Source organism: Siphateles boraxobius, unplaced genomic scaffold (assembly GCF_051911475.1).
Source record: "Siphateles boraxobius isolate OS27281-9 unplaced genomic scaffold, OSU_SipBor_1 25, whole genome shotgun sequence".
In the NCBI taxonomy this organism is placed as follows: Eukaryota; Metazoa; Chordata; class Actinopteri; order Cypriniformes; family Leuciscidae; genus Siphateles; species Siphateles boraxobius.
The window spans coordinates 2,027,186-2,048,902 of record NW_027508866.1 but is presented as its reverse complement, the minus strand read 5'-3'; the positions used below and the strand labels follow the sequence as shown (position 1 = coordinate 2,048,902).

General features: G+C 39.1%; 1 protein-coding gene across 5 annotated transcripts in view; it reads left to right on the top strand.

The window, feature by feature from the left end:
- The window catches only part of LOC143749634 (zinc finger protein 521), a 106,208-nt gene that overhangs the window by 12,802 nt on the left and 71,689 nt on the right, over positions 1–21,717 (top strand). For all 5 annotated transcript variants that reach the window (XM_077242055.1, XM_077242054.1, XM_077242052.1 and 2 more), the window contains one exon: positions 4,525–4,671. Coding sequence is in view for 3 of the 5 variants with exons in the window: in XM_077242052.1 (XP_077098167.1) it covers positions 4,525–4,671 (147 nt within the window). In the remaining 2 variants the exon portion in view is untranslated. The remainder of the gene's footprint in view (positions 1–4,524; positions 4,672–21,717) is intronic.

The window sequence follows — 21,717 nt, the reverse complement described above, 5'->3', positions numbered from 1 at the left end:
GCAGAGCTCTTTGTGCTGGCATATGGATGTGAGGTGTGGTGCTTGAGTAGATGAATGCCTCCTGCCATGTGTGTGGCGTTCAGCGGCGCTGAGCAGTATTCAGGTCATGACTGAGTCCAGCGGATCTGCTGCTTCATTTGTCTCATGTAAAGGTCAGCTCTCATGTGTGTTTATTTTAAAGCTCATATGGATGATGGTACCTGGAGCCTGTCAACCGTTAGCGAGCCATGTAGTGCTGGTGTAAAGACATAAATACAGTACTACGGAAGATGAAGGCGTCTGCTATTTCAGGCCAAAAATGGCCAAACTGATATTTCATGTTTGAGAGTAGTTTCTTTCAAATGTTCACTCTCATCGGAGAGATTTTAGAAAACAGATCTGACCTTACGTTTACATGCCCCTAGCAGAAAATGCATGCTAATAATTTTAATGAAATAAGAAGGATCATAAAAACGTCATGTTATTTTGTTTAGTACTGTCCTCAATAAGCTGTTTCACAGATGTTTACATGCTGTGTTATCCACAAGACAGAATAATAACTGAATTTACACAAATCAACAAATGTTGCAAAAGTTTACACCCCCTTGCTCTTAATGCCATTATGATCCCAGTCATTTTGTTAGGATTATTAAGGCAAGGTACATCTATAGCAGAACTGTAAGTGTCAACAAAAAAGGAGAAATTGACAGAAATAAATAACATTGGGCTAAGGCTATTAGAATTGTAGATTAATTATATTTTTGGTTTATGAAACCCAATGCAGTTTCAGAAAAGAATTCTGAACATTTAGGGACATTTAAACGCTTTTTAGGGCGTTTTCACACCTGAAAGTCCGCACCAAGGTCCGAACCAAAGTTCACATTTTGATACATTTTGTACTTTCAGAAAGTTTTGGTTTGGTTTCACACTGCAATTATGCGAGCGCACTAAAGAACTTTACGTGACATACTTGCGTCCTGTCGTCATCATCTATGTGGGCTGCATCTCGACATTGTTTGGTTTGTAAATGGACGTGCGTCTGACGTCAGCGTGTTGTCAATGCGGCGGGTAACTTTGACAACATGAATGAACAGACGCATATTGTTGCAACTGTATTGTTATTTTTATGGCACAATTACCTGCAGCACCAACTATACACAAGGCTAGTTCAAATTCGCCAAATGAACGTCCTCGTCGTTTGAACATTTTATCGTTGCCGGCAGGAAAGGAGAAGACTGCAAGCAATCATGTGAGCTCTTTTTTTGTGCATGTTTTCCAGTTGACTTCTAATTATGTCATCAGACCATACTTCAATTAAAAACCTCGTCTCCTCCTCTCCCCATGTGCGTACGGCTCATTTTTCCTGCCATCTTCTGTTTTTTCGGCTATGCGGGAACCACCGGAACTTCCTGTAAAAGGTCTGAAAATCCGAACCATACAGAAATGCTTTCACACTAGAAACGAACCAAACCTTTGTTCAGTTTGATCCGGACCGAGACTACCTCTTTTCGTCGGACCAAATTTAATCTGTTTGGTCCGGACCGTGGTCCGAGGAGGTTTCACACCTGTAATTTTGATTCGGACCAAACTGAAAAGTCCGAAAGTCCGGACCAAACAAGGTAGGTATGAAAGGGCCCTTAATGTGTCGTCCTAAATCAACAAAACGGATAAATTATGGATAGAAAAGTAAAGTATGCCATTCTTCTCACAAAAAGTATTTATTGATGTTCAGTTGGTGTGCAATATCGTAATCCATGACCTCATCCTGCTCCATCAGGTCACATGCTTTATTTTATACGTGACAGTCAAGCAATGGATGTTGTTCATGTCATCTGTGGAAACTTATATTTATATATATATAGTGTGAAAAGTAATTTCCTCTAGTCATCCTAGCATTGGGAGAACAAGTCCTCTGTTGCTACACCAGATGCCATTGTGCTGACTGTGGAAAAATGCAAAGTGTACATGGAGTTTGGTGATGATGTGCAATAAGCCACAGTAAATGAGTGAATTGTCTCTAAAGTAACGCTGCTGTATGTTGTGTTGCTGGGATCAGTGTCTACAGCCGTCTCATTACAAACATTTCTCTTGCTGTCTCTCTGTCTTACTCTTTTAAAAGTGTATTTTTTACTGCTCTGGCCCTTGCTATTCTTTGGATGAGAATATGAGTCGAGGAGTGCATTAGACTGAGTGTGTGTGTGTGTGTGTGTGTGTGTGTGTGTGTGTGTGTTAGAGAGCTACGACAGTTCAGAGAAAGAAGATCGATATACAGAATGGACTTGTGCTGCTGGAGGAACTAGAGAAAGGAGGGAAAAGAGAAATCATGTCTCTCATTCATGACATTTGCTGTATTGATAAAGCTGCATGCGCTTTTCCCGATCTGTCTGTTCACACAGGCAATCTTAGGAATATATATTTGCATTTTATGTTTTCTTGGAAAGATGTCATGTGATGCTCTGCTTTGGGGTCCCTTGTTTATTAGACTGTCACTGGTAATGCCATTTATTCTAGTGTCATACAGTCAACAGTTTCTCCTAGCGTCAGGACAGTGTCAGGTGAGACAGTGTTGTGAAACCTTCATAGTTGTTTCTAAAGCAAAGAGACTTTATGGCATGCTATACAAGGAAAAACCAAGGAGATTGTCTAAATACTTTATGATGTTTTCCTGAGTTGTTCAGTAATGCAGTGCTTTGTGTGGCGGCTCGTGTGTATTCCAGGAGAGCGGTCAAATCCTCAAATGCTGGGTTATTGATCGGTCTCACTGCAGTGCACATCCATGGCAGCATCTCTGGAGAATTCACTTGCACAAGGATTGTTAATGTTCAATCTTAAAATAACAGCTATAGGTGCAGCTCATCTCTCAGTGAGTTCATTCCCGGATCGCTTGTGCTTGAAATGCACTGTTATGTACAGTGGTATAAACTTCCTTAGTCAGTTGATGCAACGTGATCACATGAGTATTTGTATGTATTTTACATTTAATATGGTTCCACCACATGCACATTTACTTGCATATACTTGCACACTAAAACATACAATATTGATGTATGAGACCATCTAAAATGTAAATCATTTACCTATGAACAACTTTACAAATGCAGAAATGTTTACAAATCTATGAATAATTCATTCATGGGACTAATCGGTTGACTTCTGGTGCCAAGTTGTTTAGTGCGTACATATAGCCTACAAGGGAAAAGTAACAATAAAGATGTTGAATTAAACATAAACACAGCTTTTCCGCATATATCCTGCCGATTATAATCCTAGCGTATACTTGCCTCTTTTCACTCAATTTCTGCAAATCAGTTTTTGTGAATGAATGACTGTCTCTAACTGTTGGTCTGGTCCTCATCAACACGCGCTTGCACCCCCTGCTGGTGAGGCCCACTGCAATGTTGAATTTCTGTCCAACCCCTGAATTTTTTGGAAGTGAATTTGCTAAGCGACATAAAATTGACCAACATTTTTTAATTACAATAGACTGAATGTTTTGGAAGTGAAGTCTGGAAGGCGAATATGGATTATTGATTTTTTTATAATGAAAGTGTGTGTGAAATGTTTTGAATTTAAATATTCATAGCTTGAATATTCAACCACTTTGAATTTCAGCCCCTAAAAATGCAAGTACTGATAATACTGATTTTTTTGTTGTTGATTTTTTTATAATTCAATTTAAAAAGCTTTTTTTGTTTGTTTCAAATACATAATTTTCCTTCCATATCAAAACTAGTAAGTTCGACCTGCTGTGAGTGACCAGGCAAATCTGTTTGGCAGCCATTTACTGGCTGATGCTAGACTGAGCAATTTGTGTTCCTAAGATTCCCACATGCCAGGCAATTTTTCTAAAATGAGCAGTTCTCTGAGGACAAAATGGAGCCCATAAGTTCATCTGAAAACAGTCAGTAGTTTCTCCATTATTGACAAAGCTTGGAGGTACTTGAAATAGGTACATACATTGAAGTTCCTTGAGTACAATAAGTAATCAGAGAATAACGTCGAGGAGCGGGGTATTCGCATCAGGGTCCTGATCACCTCCTCTTGTTTATTTTGCAGCTGCTTGTACATTATGTCTATGTCTAAAGTAATCTATATGGTCTATTCAATAGGGGACCACGTCCTGCAGTTTATTTCCAACCATGCTCTTAGAGCTTAAATCTAACCTTAGAGCCAATCAAACACCAGCTTTGTGAACACCTCTTCCTCAATACATTACGTCAATTACTTTAACAAGAATGCATTGTTGTTGTCGAAGGCCAATCCATGACAATTTGTCTGCCACAGTGGTTCTGGTAGATAAAATTACCTTCAATTGCCTGGTTGCAAATGTTAATTTCCCACCCTGGTCCTGCTGAAAAAGAAATCAATGGTTTTTTTTTTCTTTGCTAATAAAAAGTAATGCAAGTTATCAATACAATTACTGCTTGAGCAAAAACATCTCTATTATCTCTGAGAATCTCTGCTCGTCTTCTGGAATAATGTGAGAACAGATCTTAAGCTAGCGGCCACCCTTGATGACCATCTCTGGTGTGCTTGATCTCTCAGATCCAGACGCTGTTGCTGAGATTGAGTCGAAGGATGAAGGAGATGGCCATCTGAGGAGCCAGATCTGTCCCGAGGAGGAGGAAGAGGAGGACGAAGAGCCCCTGAGCACTCTCACGCCACACAAGACTCTTCAGTGCCACCTCACAGGTAAATGAGGACCACAGTACATCTTTAAATTAGACACGCACCATCACTTTAGGCTCTTTAGAATTGCTAATAATAGCAAATAATGATGATAAGAGTAAGGGATAACAGACAAAACATTTTGGAACTGCACAAAAGTACTAATTGATTGCACAAGCTCCTTCAGAATGTGTATTATAAGTGAACTGCATTGTGAACCACTACCGATCACCTCTAGTTTGCTTTAAGATGGTCAGAATTTCTTTGAAACATTGACTTTGCTAGCTAATAGTGTTGTGTGCAGCTAAACATACAAATATCTTTCTGTTTTACAATTTGAATGCTGATTCTTTGAGAAATACCTTGACATTTGTGCATTGAGCCCATGTGAAGGCATTAGTTGTAGATCCATTCAAAAAAGAAACCTGGAAGTGTACATGATTGAGTTAAACACTGTTGTAGATGACACTCAGGTCTGACTCATGTCTTCCATGTTCAGATGCAGCCGATGTTGCTTCATTATTATTGCTTTTTCTCTAGGTTGGAGATTAGGTTTCTATAAGTCAGTACTCCTACATAATTGATTTGGCTGTATTTGATCAGCGACTTCAGAGCAGCCCCTCATTAAAAATCCCTGTGTCTCTGACAAATACATCTTAATTGTTCAGTACTTGAGATGGTGGTTTAAATGAGTTCCCTGTGGAGGCCAAAAAGAAGAATGTAGTAGTCATTTGTGAACGTTGCGTATCTGCAGAAGAGCATAGAAGTGTGCCGGTGAAAACCGGTTTAGAAGTAACTCAGTGTGAACGATTACATATGTTTTTACTTCAGATGGGTCTGATATTACAGCCCTGCCACAATGAGGAGCTTGCATTCACTATTTTTATAACATTTTCACAGATTAAATTCAGCAGAAAAGGCTTGAACACCGTCATTAAGCTTCATTAGCCTGATTTACTGTAAGCCATGCAAACCTTGAAGTGTAACTTCGCCGATTTTCAACCCACTTTGTGTTACAGTGTCGGCAGTATACAGTGCGTGCAGAATTATTAGGCACGTTGATTTTCTGATCATATGTTTTTCTAGGCCATTTTACCAATTCCAAACCACATTAATCTTAATAACAACTATTAATTTTGTATTTAATCATTTATAAGTGATATATACTTGTTTATGGAGGCTGGAAATGAAAAATGCCTTATATTCAGGTGTGGAGAATTATTAGGCATGTTTTCTTTTACAGATAAAATAAGCCAAAAAAGAGATTTAACTAAGACTGAAAAGTCAAAAATTCTTAAATGCCCATGAGAAGGATGCAATACTAATGCAATACTAGAAATTGCAGTTAAGGCATGACCATTGGACAGTGAAATGCTCATTGGGTCAGCAGGGTCAGGCAAATACAGGTGGAGAAGAAAATACACATTTATAAAATTTATTAACAATTACAGAACAAAAATATAATAGAAAATGCAATTAAGACTTAAATTAACTTTAGTCAGACAGAGCTTGCTACATGCAAACTTCCTATATATGGGGCTCATATGTCAGAACTGGCACAGTTTAATTGAATTAATTATGTGTTAAACAACAAATATTTTTCTCTGCAAGAGTTTTTATCAAGAGGTCACGGTTTAGCTGGTTAGCTAACTTTTTACAAGTGGGTGCAGGACACTATAGGTAATTTAAGTAAGGGTTAGCAAAATAAAGTAAACTGTGACATATTATACCCAAAAATTCTTCATACAGTGACTACCAGTAAAATGTATAAAAATTAGGACCAAACATTATTCATGCATTTAGATTAAATTTACAATTAGTCATTTAGCAGACGCTTTTATCCAAAGCGACTTACAACTGAGGACTAAAGCAAGCGAGTCATCGTGAAGAGGGAATAACGACGCAAGAAGTGCTCAAAATACAAAGTTCAGGCATTGCTCAGAGTAGCAAAAACCAGACAAGGGAAGATTTAAAAGGGAAGGAAAGATTTAAAAGAGAAGAATGTTTTTAAAAAAAATTAAAAAAAATTTTTTATGTTAAGTACTCACGGAAGAGATGAGTTTTCAGTTGTCTTTTGAATGCTGTCAGGGATTCTGCATTGCGGATGAGAGTGGGGAGATCATTCCACCAGCATGGAGCCGTGAATGAGAATGTTCTGGAGAGTGATTTAGTGCCTCGCTGTGATGGCACCACGAGCCGTCGCTCCTTGGCCGATCGTAGGCTTCTGGTAGGGACGTAGACTTGTAGTAGGGAGTGAAAGTAGGACGGAGCTGAGTCTGTGGTATATCTGTAAGCAAGCGTCAAAGCTTTGAATTTGATGCGAGCAGCGAGTGGTAGCCAATGCAGTGAGATGAACAGAGGAGTGACGTGAGCCCTTTTGGGCTCGTTGAAGACAAGGCGGGCTGCAGCATTCTGGATCATTTGTAGAGGTTTAGTAACACATGATGGAAGTCCAGCTAGAAGAGCATTGCAGTAATCAAGCCTAGAAATAACCAGGGCCTGGACGAGAAGTTGTGTTGCATGCTCAGTTAGGAAAGGCCTGATCTTCCTGATGTTATACATTGCAAACCTGCATGATCGAGCTGTCTTTGTAATGTGGTCAGTGAAGGTCAGCTGGTCATCAAATATTACTCCAAGATTTCTGACCAAGCTTGATGGGGTGATTGAGGATGACTCTAGCTGGATAGTGAAGTCGTGCTGTAGAGACGGATTGGCAGGGAGAACAAGAAGCTCAGTCTTTGCCAGGTTGAGCTGCAGGTGATGTTCCTTCATCCATGCCGAGATGTCCGCCAGACAGCTTGAGATACATGCAGCTACTGTGGGATCATCTGGTTGAAATGAGAGGTGGAGCTGTGTGTCATCAGCATAGCAATGGTAAGAGAAACCATGTGCCTGTATGATGGGTCCCAATGATGTGGTGTAGATGGAGAAGAGGAGCGGTCCAAGAACTGAACCCTGAGGAACCCCTGTGTTCAGTTGATGTGCTTTGGATACCTTGCCTCTCCATGTAACTCTGAAGGACCTACCTGTGAGATAGGACTCAAACCAGTGGAGGGAAGTTCCTTTGATGCCCAGTGATGAGAGGGTGGACAGAAGGATCTGATGATTCACAGTGTCGAAGGCAGCAGAAAAGATCCAGCAGAATGAGAACTAAAGATTTGGAAGCAGCTTTTGCGATCTGCAGGGCTTCTGTGACCGACAGTAATGCGGTCTCTGTTGAATGGCCTTTCTTAAAGCCAGATTGGTTGACATCTAGCTGGTTGGTCAGAGACCGGAAAGATGACACTTGGTTGAAAGCAACTCGTTCAAGTGTTTTCGCAATGAATGGTAGGAGAGAGACAGGTCTGTAATTCTCTAAAAGTGATGTGTCTAATGTTGTTTTTTTAAGCAGTGGAGTTACCCGAGCCTGCTTGAATGCTGTAGGGAAAATGCCAGTGTGGAGGGATGAGTTGATGATGTGTGTGAGTGCTGGTAGAAGTGTGGGAGAGATGGCTTGTAGAAGGTGTGAGGGGATGGGGTCTAGATGGCAGGTAGTAGGATGTCTGGAGAGGAGAAGTTTAGATACATCTTCCTCGGTTAGCGGAGAGAAGGTAAAGAGAAGGTTTCTGGTAGTGGGAGAGGATTGTTCATGCACTTTGACCTGACCATGTTTTCTTAAGTGTTTTTTCTTTTGCTAATGTGACCTTTTTACTCCACAGACTGAACAAAATCAAGCACTGCTTGGTAATTGGTTGAACTAAATAGGTATTATCTAATTGTGTATTTATATTTAACAGCTGACAGATATTCAACATAATTCATGTGTGAGACAGTCTAACAGAAGGACGGACAAAACCAGTGAAATATCAACTGATTTGATAACTCTGAGTTCTTGTCATCATTACCATTTTCTAAACTATAGCGAATAAACCGTGTTAATGTGAGAATAAATAGTCTGAATAAATGTTGGTTTGACTGTACAGGTCCTTATCAAAAAATTAGCATATTGTGATAGTTCATTATTTTCCATAATGTAATGATAAAAATTAAACTTTCATATATTTTAGATTCACTGCACACCAACTGAAATATTTCAGATCTTTTATTGTTTTAATACTGATGATTTTGGCATACAGCTCATGAAAACCCAAAATTCCTATCTCAAAAAATTAGCATATCATGAAAAGGGTCTCTAAACAAGCTATTAACCTAATCATCTAAATCAACTAATTAACTCTAAACACCTGCAAAAGATTCCTGAGGCTTTTAAAAACTCCCAGCCTGTTTAATTACTCAAAACCGCAATCATGGGTAAGACTGCCGACCTGACTGCTGTCCAGAAGGCCATCATTGACACCCTCAAGCAAGAGGGTAAGACACAGAAAGAAATTTCTGAAAAAAATAGGCTGTTCCCAGAGTGCTGTATCAAGGCACCTCAGTGGGAAGTCTGTGAGAAGGAAAAAGTGTGCCAAAAAACGCTGCACAACGAGAAGAGGTGACCAGACCCTGAGGAAGATTGTGGAGAAGGACCGATTTCAGACCTTGGGGGACCTGCGGAAGCAGTGGACTGAGTCTGGAGTAGAAACATCCAGAGCCACCGTGCACAGGCGTGTGCAGGAAATGGGCTACAGGTGCCGCATTCCCCAGGTCAAGCCACTTTTGAACCAGAAACAGCGGCAGAAGCGCCTGACCTGGGCTACAGAGAAGCAGCACTGGACTGTTGCTCAGTGGTCCAAAGTACTTTTTTCGGATGGAAGCAAATTTTGCATGTCATTCGGAAATCAAGGTGCCAGAGTCTGGAGGAAGACTGGGGAGAAGGAAATGCCAAAATGCCTGAAGTCCAGTATCAAGTACCCACAGTCAGTGATGGTCTGGGGTGCCATGTCAGCTGCTGGTGTGGGTCCACTGTGTTTTATCAAGGGCAGGGACAATGCAGCTAGCTATCAGGAGATTTTGGAGCACTTCATGCTTCCATCTGCTGAAAAGCTTTATGGAGATGAAGATTTCATTTTTCAGCACTACCTGACACCTGCTCACAGTGCCAAAACCACTGGTAAATGGATTACTGACCATGGTATTACTGTGCTCAATTGGCCTGCCAACTCTCCTGACCTGAACCCCATAGAGAATCTGTTGGATATTGTGAAGAGAAAGAGACGCAAGACCCAACACTCTGGATGAGCTTAAGGCCGCTATCGAAGCATCCTGGGCCTGCATAACACCTCAGCAGTGCCACAGGCTGATTGCCTCCATGGCACGCCGCATTGAAGCAGTCATTTCTGCAAAAGGATTCCCGACCAAGTATTGAGTGCATAACTGAACATAATTATTTGAAGGTTGACTTTTGTATTAAAAACACTTCTTTTATTGGTCGGATGAAATATGCTAATTTTTTGAGAAAGGAATTTTGGGTTTTCATGAGCTGTATGCCAAAATCATCAGTATTAAAACAATAAAAGACCTGAAATATTTCAGTTGGTGTGCAATGAATCTAAAATATATGAAAGTTTAATTTTTATCATTACATTATGGAAAATAATGAATCACAATATGCTAATTTTTTGAGAAGGACCTGTATTTGATATACAGTGGTGCAGTGAAAACACACTAAGGGTGTGTGACACGATTTTCCAACATAAAACCGAGTAACACACAAAGAGAAAGAGTCTCCAAGAGATGTCACGTGTCAACGATCAATGGCTGCCGTCGTCTCGGCCCGGTCCAGAGCAGCTTTAACACCTCTCTGTGCACTTAAGCTATGACCACTGCAGTGCGTTATGGGAATGGGCCGATGGATCCACCCGTGTCCCTGATGTGATTGGACTATTGATCGTGCTAATGCAGAACTGCAGAGAGAGAGGGAGAGAGAGAGAGAGACAGCTATAGGAATGTCTCCCACAGGACCTGCTGTCTTCCACAGGAACTGGAAAGGAAGAATATCCACACCCACCCAGCGTTCCTCATACTAACCCCCAACCCAAGCGCTGCGTCCTCTGGGAGTGTGTCTTCCTGCCGGGGTAGAATGGTATAACGCTCCCCAGAGGGGGATGGGGAGCAGTGTTTACCTCTCAAAGCTCTCGGCGTCGGTGGGGTTCTGGCTCCGGCCCGGCTGAGGATTGAGTTTCTGCGAATGGTTTCTGTATCCTGACGGTCCTCAGGGACGTTGGAAATGCAACAGCTGTCCATCTCCTCATAAACGCTCAGTGATACAGCTCCTCAAGGTCAACATCATAGGCATTTGACAGATAGACACGTATTCAGTTAAACAAAGAATGTTTTTATTAATTTATATGTACAGTATATATAACTGGATTGATCATATGATCATATGTCCGACAAGCCGTGCAGCTCATGTTCTCACGCAGTGAAAAAGTCTCAACTTTCAAATTTGGCCATTTTTGAAAGATATCTAAACAATAAATACCATTTTGTGGGTGTTTAATGTGTCTGACTGATCGCTGTAGAGTCTCATTTAAAGCTGCACGTGAACCGATCATCTCTTCCTTCTAGTTAATTTATAGCATCAAATAAATATGAATGAAAATCAGAAGGAATGTTGTTTCAACCGTGGAAAGACGGCAGTACACACCGTTTTTCAAGTTCAAGTCCACCGGCGTTAGAACTGCTTTGTCGGACAAAAATGGCAGATTCAGTGGATGGCGGATTATGATTTGTCAGATCTCCTGTCAATCAAACTCCCTACGAATGGCCAAAATCCCAAAAGACGGGGCATTATAGACTGACAGCCAAAAACTTGATCACCTAAAATCACCCGATTTGCAGCTTATCGGTTGCTCAAAATGAGTTTTTATGATAATTGCATCTAAATGAATTGTTACTGTTACAGTATGTGTAATGTTATTGTTTTTTTCAGGCAGGATAATAAAAAAATAAAAAATAATCATTAAGATACGTGTCTACTTCACATTTTACATTTCGACTACATATATGACCCACTTTCAATAAAGATAAATGTTGAAATGGGTAAAGTGTCCCTTTAATGTCTAATGTTAAAGTTTGTTTTTACGTTTATGCTCATTGGAAGCAGCCGATATATTGGAAGTGAAATCAAATGACGCGTCTCGCTGGGGTTCGGGTTGATCGATGTACCCCAAGTTCACAGGCTGAATATCCGACTTTAAGTGGCACTCCACGTTATTTCCAAGAACAAGGTGGGAAAAATCCAATTTCCAAGCTGTTTGGAACGCAGCATTAAGCCTTGTAACGTAATCATCATAATCAGGAGGGTCTGTGGATGTGCATGCAACCCAATTTTTCCACAATGCGCATGTGCGACTGACTTTGCGTGAAAACAAAGTCCACTAGTCCACTCTTTCGACGCTCAAAGGATACTTAAAGTATACTTCGTCTCGCGCAGAAAGACACATTCACGGCCGGAGCGGAACGTGGACCTTAACACAAAACCAGACTTCATTCGCTCTGATGGAAAGCATATTTACACTGAATCATTCATCTGAATCATTCCCTCTCCCCTATATGGTGTATTATAATATACATTATTGTGTAGGGGGCGGAGCTTCAGATTCTAGAGAGCATTTGATTGGACAGAAAATCTGATCAGAAGCTGAAGTGCAGAGTGATGTTATCAAAATCGTTTTTACATATTTGCGGAAGTGGGAGACTGTAAGTTTTGAATACTTATTTCTTCAAAATGCGAATTTTGTCATTGTTTTGGAGCACACCAGCTTGTAGATAATTGATTTCACGGGGACTTTAAGCCTGTCCATGTGACGTAATTTGCGTCATCAGGAGGGTTGAGGGATGGTGCAAGTTCAACAGCAGTGATAAAAGATGAATGTTGAGACAAAAGAGTCCACTATGTGCGATACACAGTTGTCAGAAAAGAGTGGTAAATGGTGGCATATGAAGTACTCAAATATTGTACTTGAATTAAAGTGCAAACACTCCAACATTACTCCAGTAAAAGTGCGAGTACAGGTCTACTTACTTTTAGATGTAGTAAAGCTACTGATCTTTAAGGACTATACTTTGTTTCAATCAATTGATATGCCCCTTCATATTGCTTAATGAAGAGAAGAGTCTAATGTCACAGACAGACAGACAGACAGACAGAGAGTTTAATAGATGAGAGCTCAGTCCGACATTGAGTCGTCAGTTAGCCAGCAGAAAGGAAGATCAGTGGATGATGCGCACATTAAATATGCATGATTGCAATGGCAAATATTTTGTTATTAAAATATGAAATATTTTCCTATCAAATCCATTAAAGTTTACATGCATGTTGATGACAACAAACTGTATAAAAAGTGTTAAAATGTGTAAGACTAAGAATAAATTAAAATTATTTCACTTTAAAACTGCCACGGCAGCAAAGAAGATGCACTCATTTGTTTGCTTATTAGTGATTTATTTATGATATATTTACAGTTGTGCACCTTAAAGGGATAGTTCACCCAAAATTTAAGTTGTTAAAAAATATATATAAAAAAATCTACTAATATTACTTAAATCATTTGCGTTTAAATATGTCATTTTGGTGATCAAAGATGAGTTTTGAGGGATAAAATGATTGACTACAGGGGGACTTGTTAACTGCTGAAATCCAAATACAGAAACAAATTTCTGTATTTTTCCTTCGCATAAGGGTGTAAGGTTTAATTTGTTTTCTTGATGCATCTATTACAGATCCTGCCAATGCATATGCATCGATATTGAAACTTGGGTTTTTGAATCATGAACCATTTGTTAAAAATCAAATGAATTGCGAAATTATTAGAAACAGGACTGGAGCCCTCACAACTCTCTTCTCTCTCACAGACACGCACTCTTTTACGGGATTGCTTTTGCTCTCCATTCGGTCCGTAACTCTCATTGACACATTTTCTGTGCAGCTCATGTTTGTTTCCTCAAAACTCACAGGAGCAGATGACATCTCCCTGACAATAGCCCTATAGTCTCGGGTCAAACCGCTCAAAATGATAAAGCTACTCGTTTGATTGCGTTTTTAGAAACGCGATTTCATGCATCATTGTCTTCCGAAAAACCACAGTCCGTAATAATTTCAGAAACAGCATTTCTGTCATGACAGGTCGAGGAATGCCACTAATCACTAATTATTAATACATTCATCAGTTCAATATTTCCAAAGTACTGAAGTTATCTTGTGCTTGGCAGTGTTAGTTATGGTATCTGTAGCGTGTGCCACAGTCTCAGTATTCAGTGCAGCCCATGTTAAAGCCAAAGTGTCATTAGATATTCAAAGCAGCTCCAGTCTCTTGAGACATATCTATTCCTCTTCCCCTCTCTCTCCTGAGCTTCACACGGCACATCCCATCCTGCTCCATATAAACTATTCATTGAGCTTTGTCTGCCATCCATAGCTCTTCTCTGGTAAAGAATAAAGAATAGAATAAAGAGAAACAGGTGAGCCATCTTACAATCGGTCTTTCTGCACTTCCGGTCTTTATCTGTCTTTCTGAACGAGTTCCTACTCTGCTTTCCATTGGCTGCAACATAGATGTTTTGAACATTTTTTTGTCAGCTGGGATAATATTAAATTCATGGGGAAAAGCAGATCCCAAGCCAGTGTCAGTTATTTTTTTACACTGCGAGAGGAGAATTAAAACAAAAACACAAACAATGAGAGATCTTGCCAAAGAGGTTCTTGTGAAATAAATGGAACATTAAAACCACATAACCGAATGTTAAATTAAAACATAATTTTTATTTATGTTCCAGAGAACCGATCCTGAGCTTTAGGTACTTTTGAGACTTAACTCAACTCACAGACTGATTGTTCACATTATAATCATCTGGATTGAATCACTTTCAAAGTATTTGATGAAGAACGCATGCCTTAAGCATTACTAAAGTATGTTCTGTAAGTATGCAAATGTGTAGTACTATGAATACTACTATACTTATTTGTTTTTTTACCAAAATAAAAACACTGACTGAATGCTCATCAGATCATTGTTTACTGTTTAATAGTTTATATATAGCAGATCTTAATAATTTAATTAGTGACACGAATTACCAAGCAAGGTCATGTATTGGGAAGACAAAGTAATAAGAAAAAAAGAAAGAAAGAAATCATCCTGGCCTTACATTTAGGTCTTAAGACTGGATATCCTGCCTTATGCAACCCATTCTTTTTAGTAGGCATTTATTGCCTCAGAACACAAATCTCCAGCTAAAGCAACCCGTTCTTGATCCAGAAACCTTCACGCATGTCTGCAAACGCACAGCCTATACTCAACATCGTTGTGGAATAATTTCCTCATCCCAGATTTTTGTGCTCTCTCTGTGTTTGCTTGCACGGTTGGAAGCCGTATTAAGTATTAAATGTTTATAAGTCTTTGTCTAGTCAAGAGGAGGCTGGTTTGCTCTCTCTCCCCGTTTGGCACGCGACTGCAGATGTAGAAAACAACTGAATAACAGTCTGTATGTAGAAAAATCCAGGCTAATGTAAAGGAATGATGCCATAGAAAAGGGGGGTGAACATTCACTTTCCCGGGTTTCTCCAGAAGCGGAAGTCATCATAGTTGAGTAAACTTCTACTGTAGTGAATGAGAGACGACAAGCAAATATACAATATGTATTTATAAAGCACATTTAAAAACAACCAAGGCTGACCAAAGTGCTGTACAAAACAGAACCCCCCCCCCAAAAAAAAAAAACAATAAAGAAATGCAAAACAATAGATAAACAATAATCAAACCTAAATCAAGGAGTATTAAGGCGAGATACTACAGGTGAATAGGGTTTTTTTTTTTAACTAGCAGATATCACCATGAAACTTTGCCAGTTGATTACCTACATTAAGATGAGAAAAAAATGTATTACAAGTTTTCTTTAAAGTAACACCAGGTAACTTTTCAACCTTCATAATATATTGCCAAGTCTATGGTGATGGTACATCGACTTACAATAGGTTGAATGACACGTCTGCCATAGCCTGACGGGGTCTGTAGCGTTTTTAATCGTACTTTTAAACTTCGGGTTTCGGGTAGTAACCGGCGTACAAAGAGAACTACAAAACTCGACTGCTTTACGGCATATACGTCACTTCCACCACCACCCCCGCTTCCTTAAAATCGCAGGGCTGTCAAGTGTCACGCATTGAGCGTGACAGTCACTCATTTCGGTCTTTTGTCACGCTCTCCCGCCACACATTGTATTTCTCACGCTGAAAAACTATTTGTAATATATTTAATATGCCGCAGCGCCCAAAGCTCTGGCCGCGCCGCTCTCACTGTGGAACAGGCATGAATTCAAGCGCGTCTCCTCTGGTGTTGTTCGTCTGGTGTTGTTAGCCAATCAGAAAATAGCACTATTGTATCTGGGTAACATTTAACGCAACAACCAATGACACCCCGTAGTCTGGGGTGTTTTTTTGTCTGCCTGACTATGTTACGGAAGCTGTCTTATCCTCCGTTTATCTTCATGAATCAGGTAATGATTATTTCTTGCCTCAAGCTATAATGCAAATTGATTTGTAAAATTTGCAGATTTATTTATGGTAGCTTGATATTATAATATTGACGATATATGGTTATTATCTACCACTCAAACATTGCATTGAAGTATCATATAGATTTAGTAAAACGGTAACCAATAGACTAGGCTACTATAATGACATTGGCTTGTAAACGTGATCATCGCGATCATTTGTCGTTAGAAAAAAAATAAAACCCATGAAATTATATTCATATGACAGGCTGAAATATATGCCACTGTACCTGGGATGAAGACATTTCACACGCGACGCAAGCAGAACACCTGCATGTGACCTCCTACAGTGTTCAGGGCTATCATGGTTGTCAACAAATGCACGATGACAGAGTTTACGGCAGTAGTAGAGGACAATACTGTTTCCCAACTGTAGGGGGACCCCGAGAGCAAATGTTACCTGGTGTTACTTTAATTTAATGTTTAAATATGCAAATGAGGCATTGTCTAATTAAATATGCACTATTTTGCCTGTATTTTAAAAAACGAAATCTGAGTATTGGACAAAGCCAGGTTCAAGATTATTTTTTCATTGTGTTCACATATTAGATGGGGAAAAAATTACAGAGGGACTTATGGATATCTACTTTTGTTATCCTGTAAATCAGAATATACTGTCATTAGCCTTAAAAAATGATTTTCGCCATGTTTTTTGGAATAAAATGTTATATAAATCAGGCTAGGAATAATATATTTACAAATCCCTCTGTTAATGTCTTCATAATATAACTTGGTACAAGACTGGAAAGTTTGGTGTATATAGGTGCTACTGAAGTGGAGATTTCAGACTTCGTATGTCTGGAGTATGAGAGAACAGTCATTTTGAGAAAACGGGCTTTAAAGATTTAGCATCAGCCAATGAGATTGCGCATTTAGAGTAAAATTCCCCCTTTTACTTTCACGATTGGTTGGTGATAAAAAGGAAATGACCATATTTGGATCCGACAGCATTGTTCAAGAGAGACAGAGCTTTCTAACGGTGTGTGTGATGACAGGGTGCAGATCGCGATCGCGGAGCAGAGGGATGATTTATAATGACAACTTTTGATGAATTTATGAGAAATCTACAGACGCAAACAGACAAAGTGTAGTAAAATAAAGACCAAAATGTGTATTTCTGAATTTTTTTCACCACAAGTCTGAAAGACGACATGTTATTGAAGACAAATATCCCAAAATCTCAAAATTGACCAGTGAAAAAAAAAAAGATGTTTTTACCTGCCGTGTCTCGCCTTAAAAGCCAAAGAAAATAAATAAGTCTTTAAAGAAGATTTGAAGGTGGATACAGAGGGAGCTGATCTAATGTAGAGAGGTAGACTGTTCCAACGTTTTGGGCCTGCAGTCGCAATAACACGATTGACTTGTTTTTAAGTATAGATCGAGGCAAAATGAGTAGACCAGGGCTATTCAATTAGCTTCATTCGAGGGCCGGATTATAAAATCGAAAAGTTGAGGTGGGCCGATGGGTTTAGCTTATTTATTGAAACATAACAGTATCAATAAGTAAGCTAAAGTAAACATAAAATTATTGTATTTACTTGGAAATGTGGTACCCAACAGTATGCAGATTTATCAGACCATAATAAATAACTTATTTACAGCTATGTACAAATATATGAATTATACAAGATCATAGCTATTGGTAAGAATTATTTTATTAATAATTATTATAGGCTTAAATTAAAATATTCTGCCAGTGAGACTTTGTAACCATATGTAAAACCATGCATGGCTACTCACTCACTCCCACTGTATGAAAAAATGCCTGAACAGGTAAAAAATATACACACAATTAATGATATATTTCTCTAGCCCCCTAATAAATCTAATGCAATATAAATGACTATAACATAGTATTCAATATAAATATCCCACATTTCTGCCCAAACCATGGTAAATTACTACAGTATATTCACGGTAAATGTTTGTAAGGCTGGTGATTTGGGATTTAGTCTTCTAACTTCGTTCATGGCACAATGTTTCTGCTATTTACCTCATCAGTCGTGTTGGGAATGTTAAGGCTGTTTCATCCGATTTAAAACTAGTTAAAATCATTGAGTGATTTGTGGTTTGTAACAGAGAGATGTATCAGGTTGAAACGCTTCTCACTGGATGTTGCAACGCTGTTTAATAATAGTGCCCGGGACCGGGAGTAAACGCAACTCCTTTAAGCTTGCGTTCAGTTATCCACTGGGCCGTGCTGCGTAGTTCAAAGTAAACTAGTGAAACAACTGAAAACAGCGCTATTTGTTCTCTATTTGTTGTTACTGACCGAGAAACCGCTTCAGATGATTCAGTGACAGAACGGTCCGAACGAATCCGAATCGTTTCAGGCCGTTATGCAAGCGCGTTTGGCCAATTCATGGAAATGAAATAATTGAACCAAAGAATTAAATCAGGAATGATTTAATCAGGAAAGATTGATATCGCTGGTTCAGTCGACAGAAATACGGGACACACACATAATAACTGCTGAAATATTCGGACTGAAAACGTTTCTCAGGTCAGTCGGAGCACTCATGGTACACACACAGTGCGTATAGCCGTACAGCTGCAGGCGCCTCTGCGGTCACGCGCATATCTAACCAAATTTAGCCACACCGCCAGGAAAAGAAGAGGAGGGAGGTTGGGGTGCCCTCGGGCCATATGGAGATGAATGGCGGGCCGGACCTGGCCCGCGGGCCGCCAATTGAATAGCCCGGGAGTAGACCATGATCACTAGATCTCAGACTTCTAGAAGGAGTGTACGGGCAGAGTAGATTGGTCAGGTACTCAGGGGCCAATTTGTTGAGGGCTTTATAAACAAATAATACAGTTTTAAAATCAATTCTAAATTTGACAGGTAGCCAGTGCAGTGTGGATAAAATAGGGGGTGATCGACTCATATTTGCGGCTCCCAGTGAGGAGTCTAGCAGCTGCATTTTGCACTAGCTGTAGAGACGGGAGCGGGAAGACTGAGAGAACCAATATACAGTGAATTACAATAGTCTAGACGAGTTGTTGATTGAATCATGAATTACTGTTTGAAAGTTACCCTGGGTTAAAAAAGGTTTAACTTTAGAGAGTTGGCGAAGATGAAAAAAGCATGATTTTACAACAGTACTGATCTGTTTATCAAATTTTCGGGTTGTGATCAAACAGAAAGCCCAGATTTCTAGCGCATTGGGTTTCATATGGGGCAAGAGAACCACGGTCAACATCAAAGACAGTTTTCCTTGAGCCCAAATAGAATTATTTCATTTTCGTTTAAATTCAGAAAATTACTTGAAAGCCAAAGCTTAAGTTAATTTAAACAGGCGAACAGGAGTTGTAAACCATTTTTATTGTTATGTTTTAAAGGAAAATAGATCTGAGTATCCTCAGCGTAAAGATGAAAGGATACTCCGTATTTATTAAAAATGGAAGCCAGAGGTAGCATGTACAGGGTAAACAATACCGGCCCGAGGATTGATCCCTGTGGGACTCCACAGTTTAGAGGTACACTAGAGGAGGACTGATGACCAATACTATGCTATATAATTGTTGTATTCCCATTTACTCCAATAGCAAAATAAAAAAAACTGCTTTTTTTCACGACTTTCCAAAAGAGGTTGAAGAGTGCAACTATTTATGGCACTCAGTAATGTTCAATTGTGTTGATAGAAAAAAAAAAAGATACATTTCTAGTTTCAATATTATTTGTTCTTCAGAAAATGTGGGGATTAACATCCCAATATTCGGCCTTGAAAATTAAGAAACCAAAAGAAAAGTTAGTTAAGAATTAGAATCTAAAAGGATATTATGATATCTTTAATATAAGTTGCAGCTATGCAAACTTTGGGCAAAAAAAACAAAAGTAGTGCTTTTTCCCATTTTTGATATGTCACCGGCATATAATTAAACAAAGATGGCTAAAGTCAACCGATTTAACTGATAGACCTAACAGTCTCTGTTTAAAAGTAAAATAATGATGCTGTTCTAAAGTCATTTTAACCCCCCTGTAATCTGACTCCAAATCCCAGGTGAAAATTGTCTTTTTGACCCATTTTACAAAACAGTAAATTACTCCGTAAATATATAATCCATCACATGTAATATTTGGATTTCTTCTTCATTTATGTTTGTCTTTCTTCAGAATTTTTTTTTTTTTTAACAAAACTAAAAATTTGAGCCGGTAACGTTTCTGAAATTTGGTTGATTTTGACATGAAATGACCCAAATGTGTTTGTCTGAGAACCTTTTATACATCTTTTGTACAACTGCAGATGCTGAAATGACATGCACTATGTGGAACAGTAGCCTACAAATATTCTGAGTGTCCCTTATTCTGTCCCTATAAAGAACCACGATTGTCGCTTATTTTCTTTTCCAGAAGTTGTCAACCCTAAATACATGTATATTAAATTAAAAAAAAAAAAATTTTGTGATGTTGATAACTGTGGAAAGGCATCATTGCAGTCTGTGAAAAGGGTCCATAGAGAATCATCTACACCAGATTGTAGACTGTAAAATGTAATATTGATTCAGCTGAGATATCTAGGTAAGGTAAGTATTTAGCTAGCAGGAGTTATTTGGCTGCATAAGAAAAACAGCATAACATTAGGAACAACAAGATCCTGCAGGATTTTTGCAGACAATTGACGCTTCCTTAATTCCTCTGTTCAGTTTTGTTTTAGACTTTTAAAACTTTCACTTTCTCATTTAAAAAAATGTAACATCAATTAGCGCAGCCTACTACCCCTCACAATCGCGCACGCGCAGGTTGTACTTGTCAATGAGGGTCGAGCACTATAATCTGCGAAGGTTTCTGCGGAAGTCTGCGGGCGCGTATTCCATGCGGCCATGCGATGCACTTTAGCCGTGACTATATTTTAAATGTAGCATGACTTCTCATGTACTTCTCAATGACATTACTTCTTAAACTGTCCAAAATGTATCCTGGCCTCTTTGACTAAAAGGCAAAAGTACAAACTGATGGCCAACTTTTCAAATCTCAGTTGTCATCATATACTTTCTTAGGAGCTTGTTCAAAAACATTGCTGATAAAATTAGGAGGGAAAGCAAGAACTGATAAGAATGTAAATGTATACCTTGAAATGCAATGTAAGTCGCTTTGGATAAAAGCGTCTGCCAAATGCATAAATGTAATTGTAAAATATAGCTGATTGCTTCAGTGATCCCATAGTTTGAACCATTGTAATCTTCATTTCTTTTGTGTGTGAGTGCATAAAAATAATTCATGACAGTCATTGTGGATATGTCAAATTTCATAATGATGAGTTTTTCATTTATTAAGTTAGGGTTACACTTTATTTCGATGGTCCATTTTAGACATTCAACTTATTCTACTAACCTTAATCTAACAGTCTAATAAAGGCTGGAATACACTACACGACTTTTGCCCCGATTTGCGATCTGGCTGAGTCTGCTGTAGTTGCCGAATGTCTGCACCGGTCTTCAGATTTTGTGAGTTCGGAGTTGACAGAATTCACAGAAAATCACGTAGTGTATGATGCGCACAGACTCCAATTTTTTGCGAGATTGGGTAAAGACCCAGATCACGGGTTAATCCGTGATCTGGATGGTACTTTTTTCACTTCTGCCATTGAGCTTTGCACT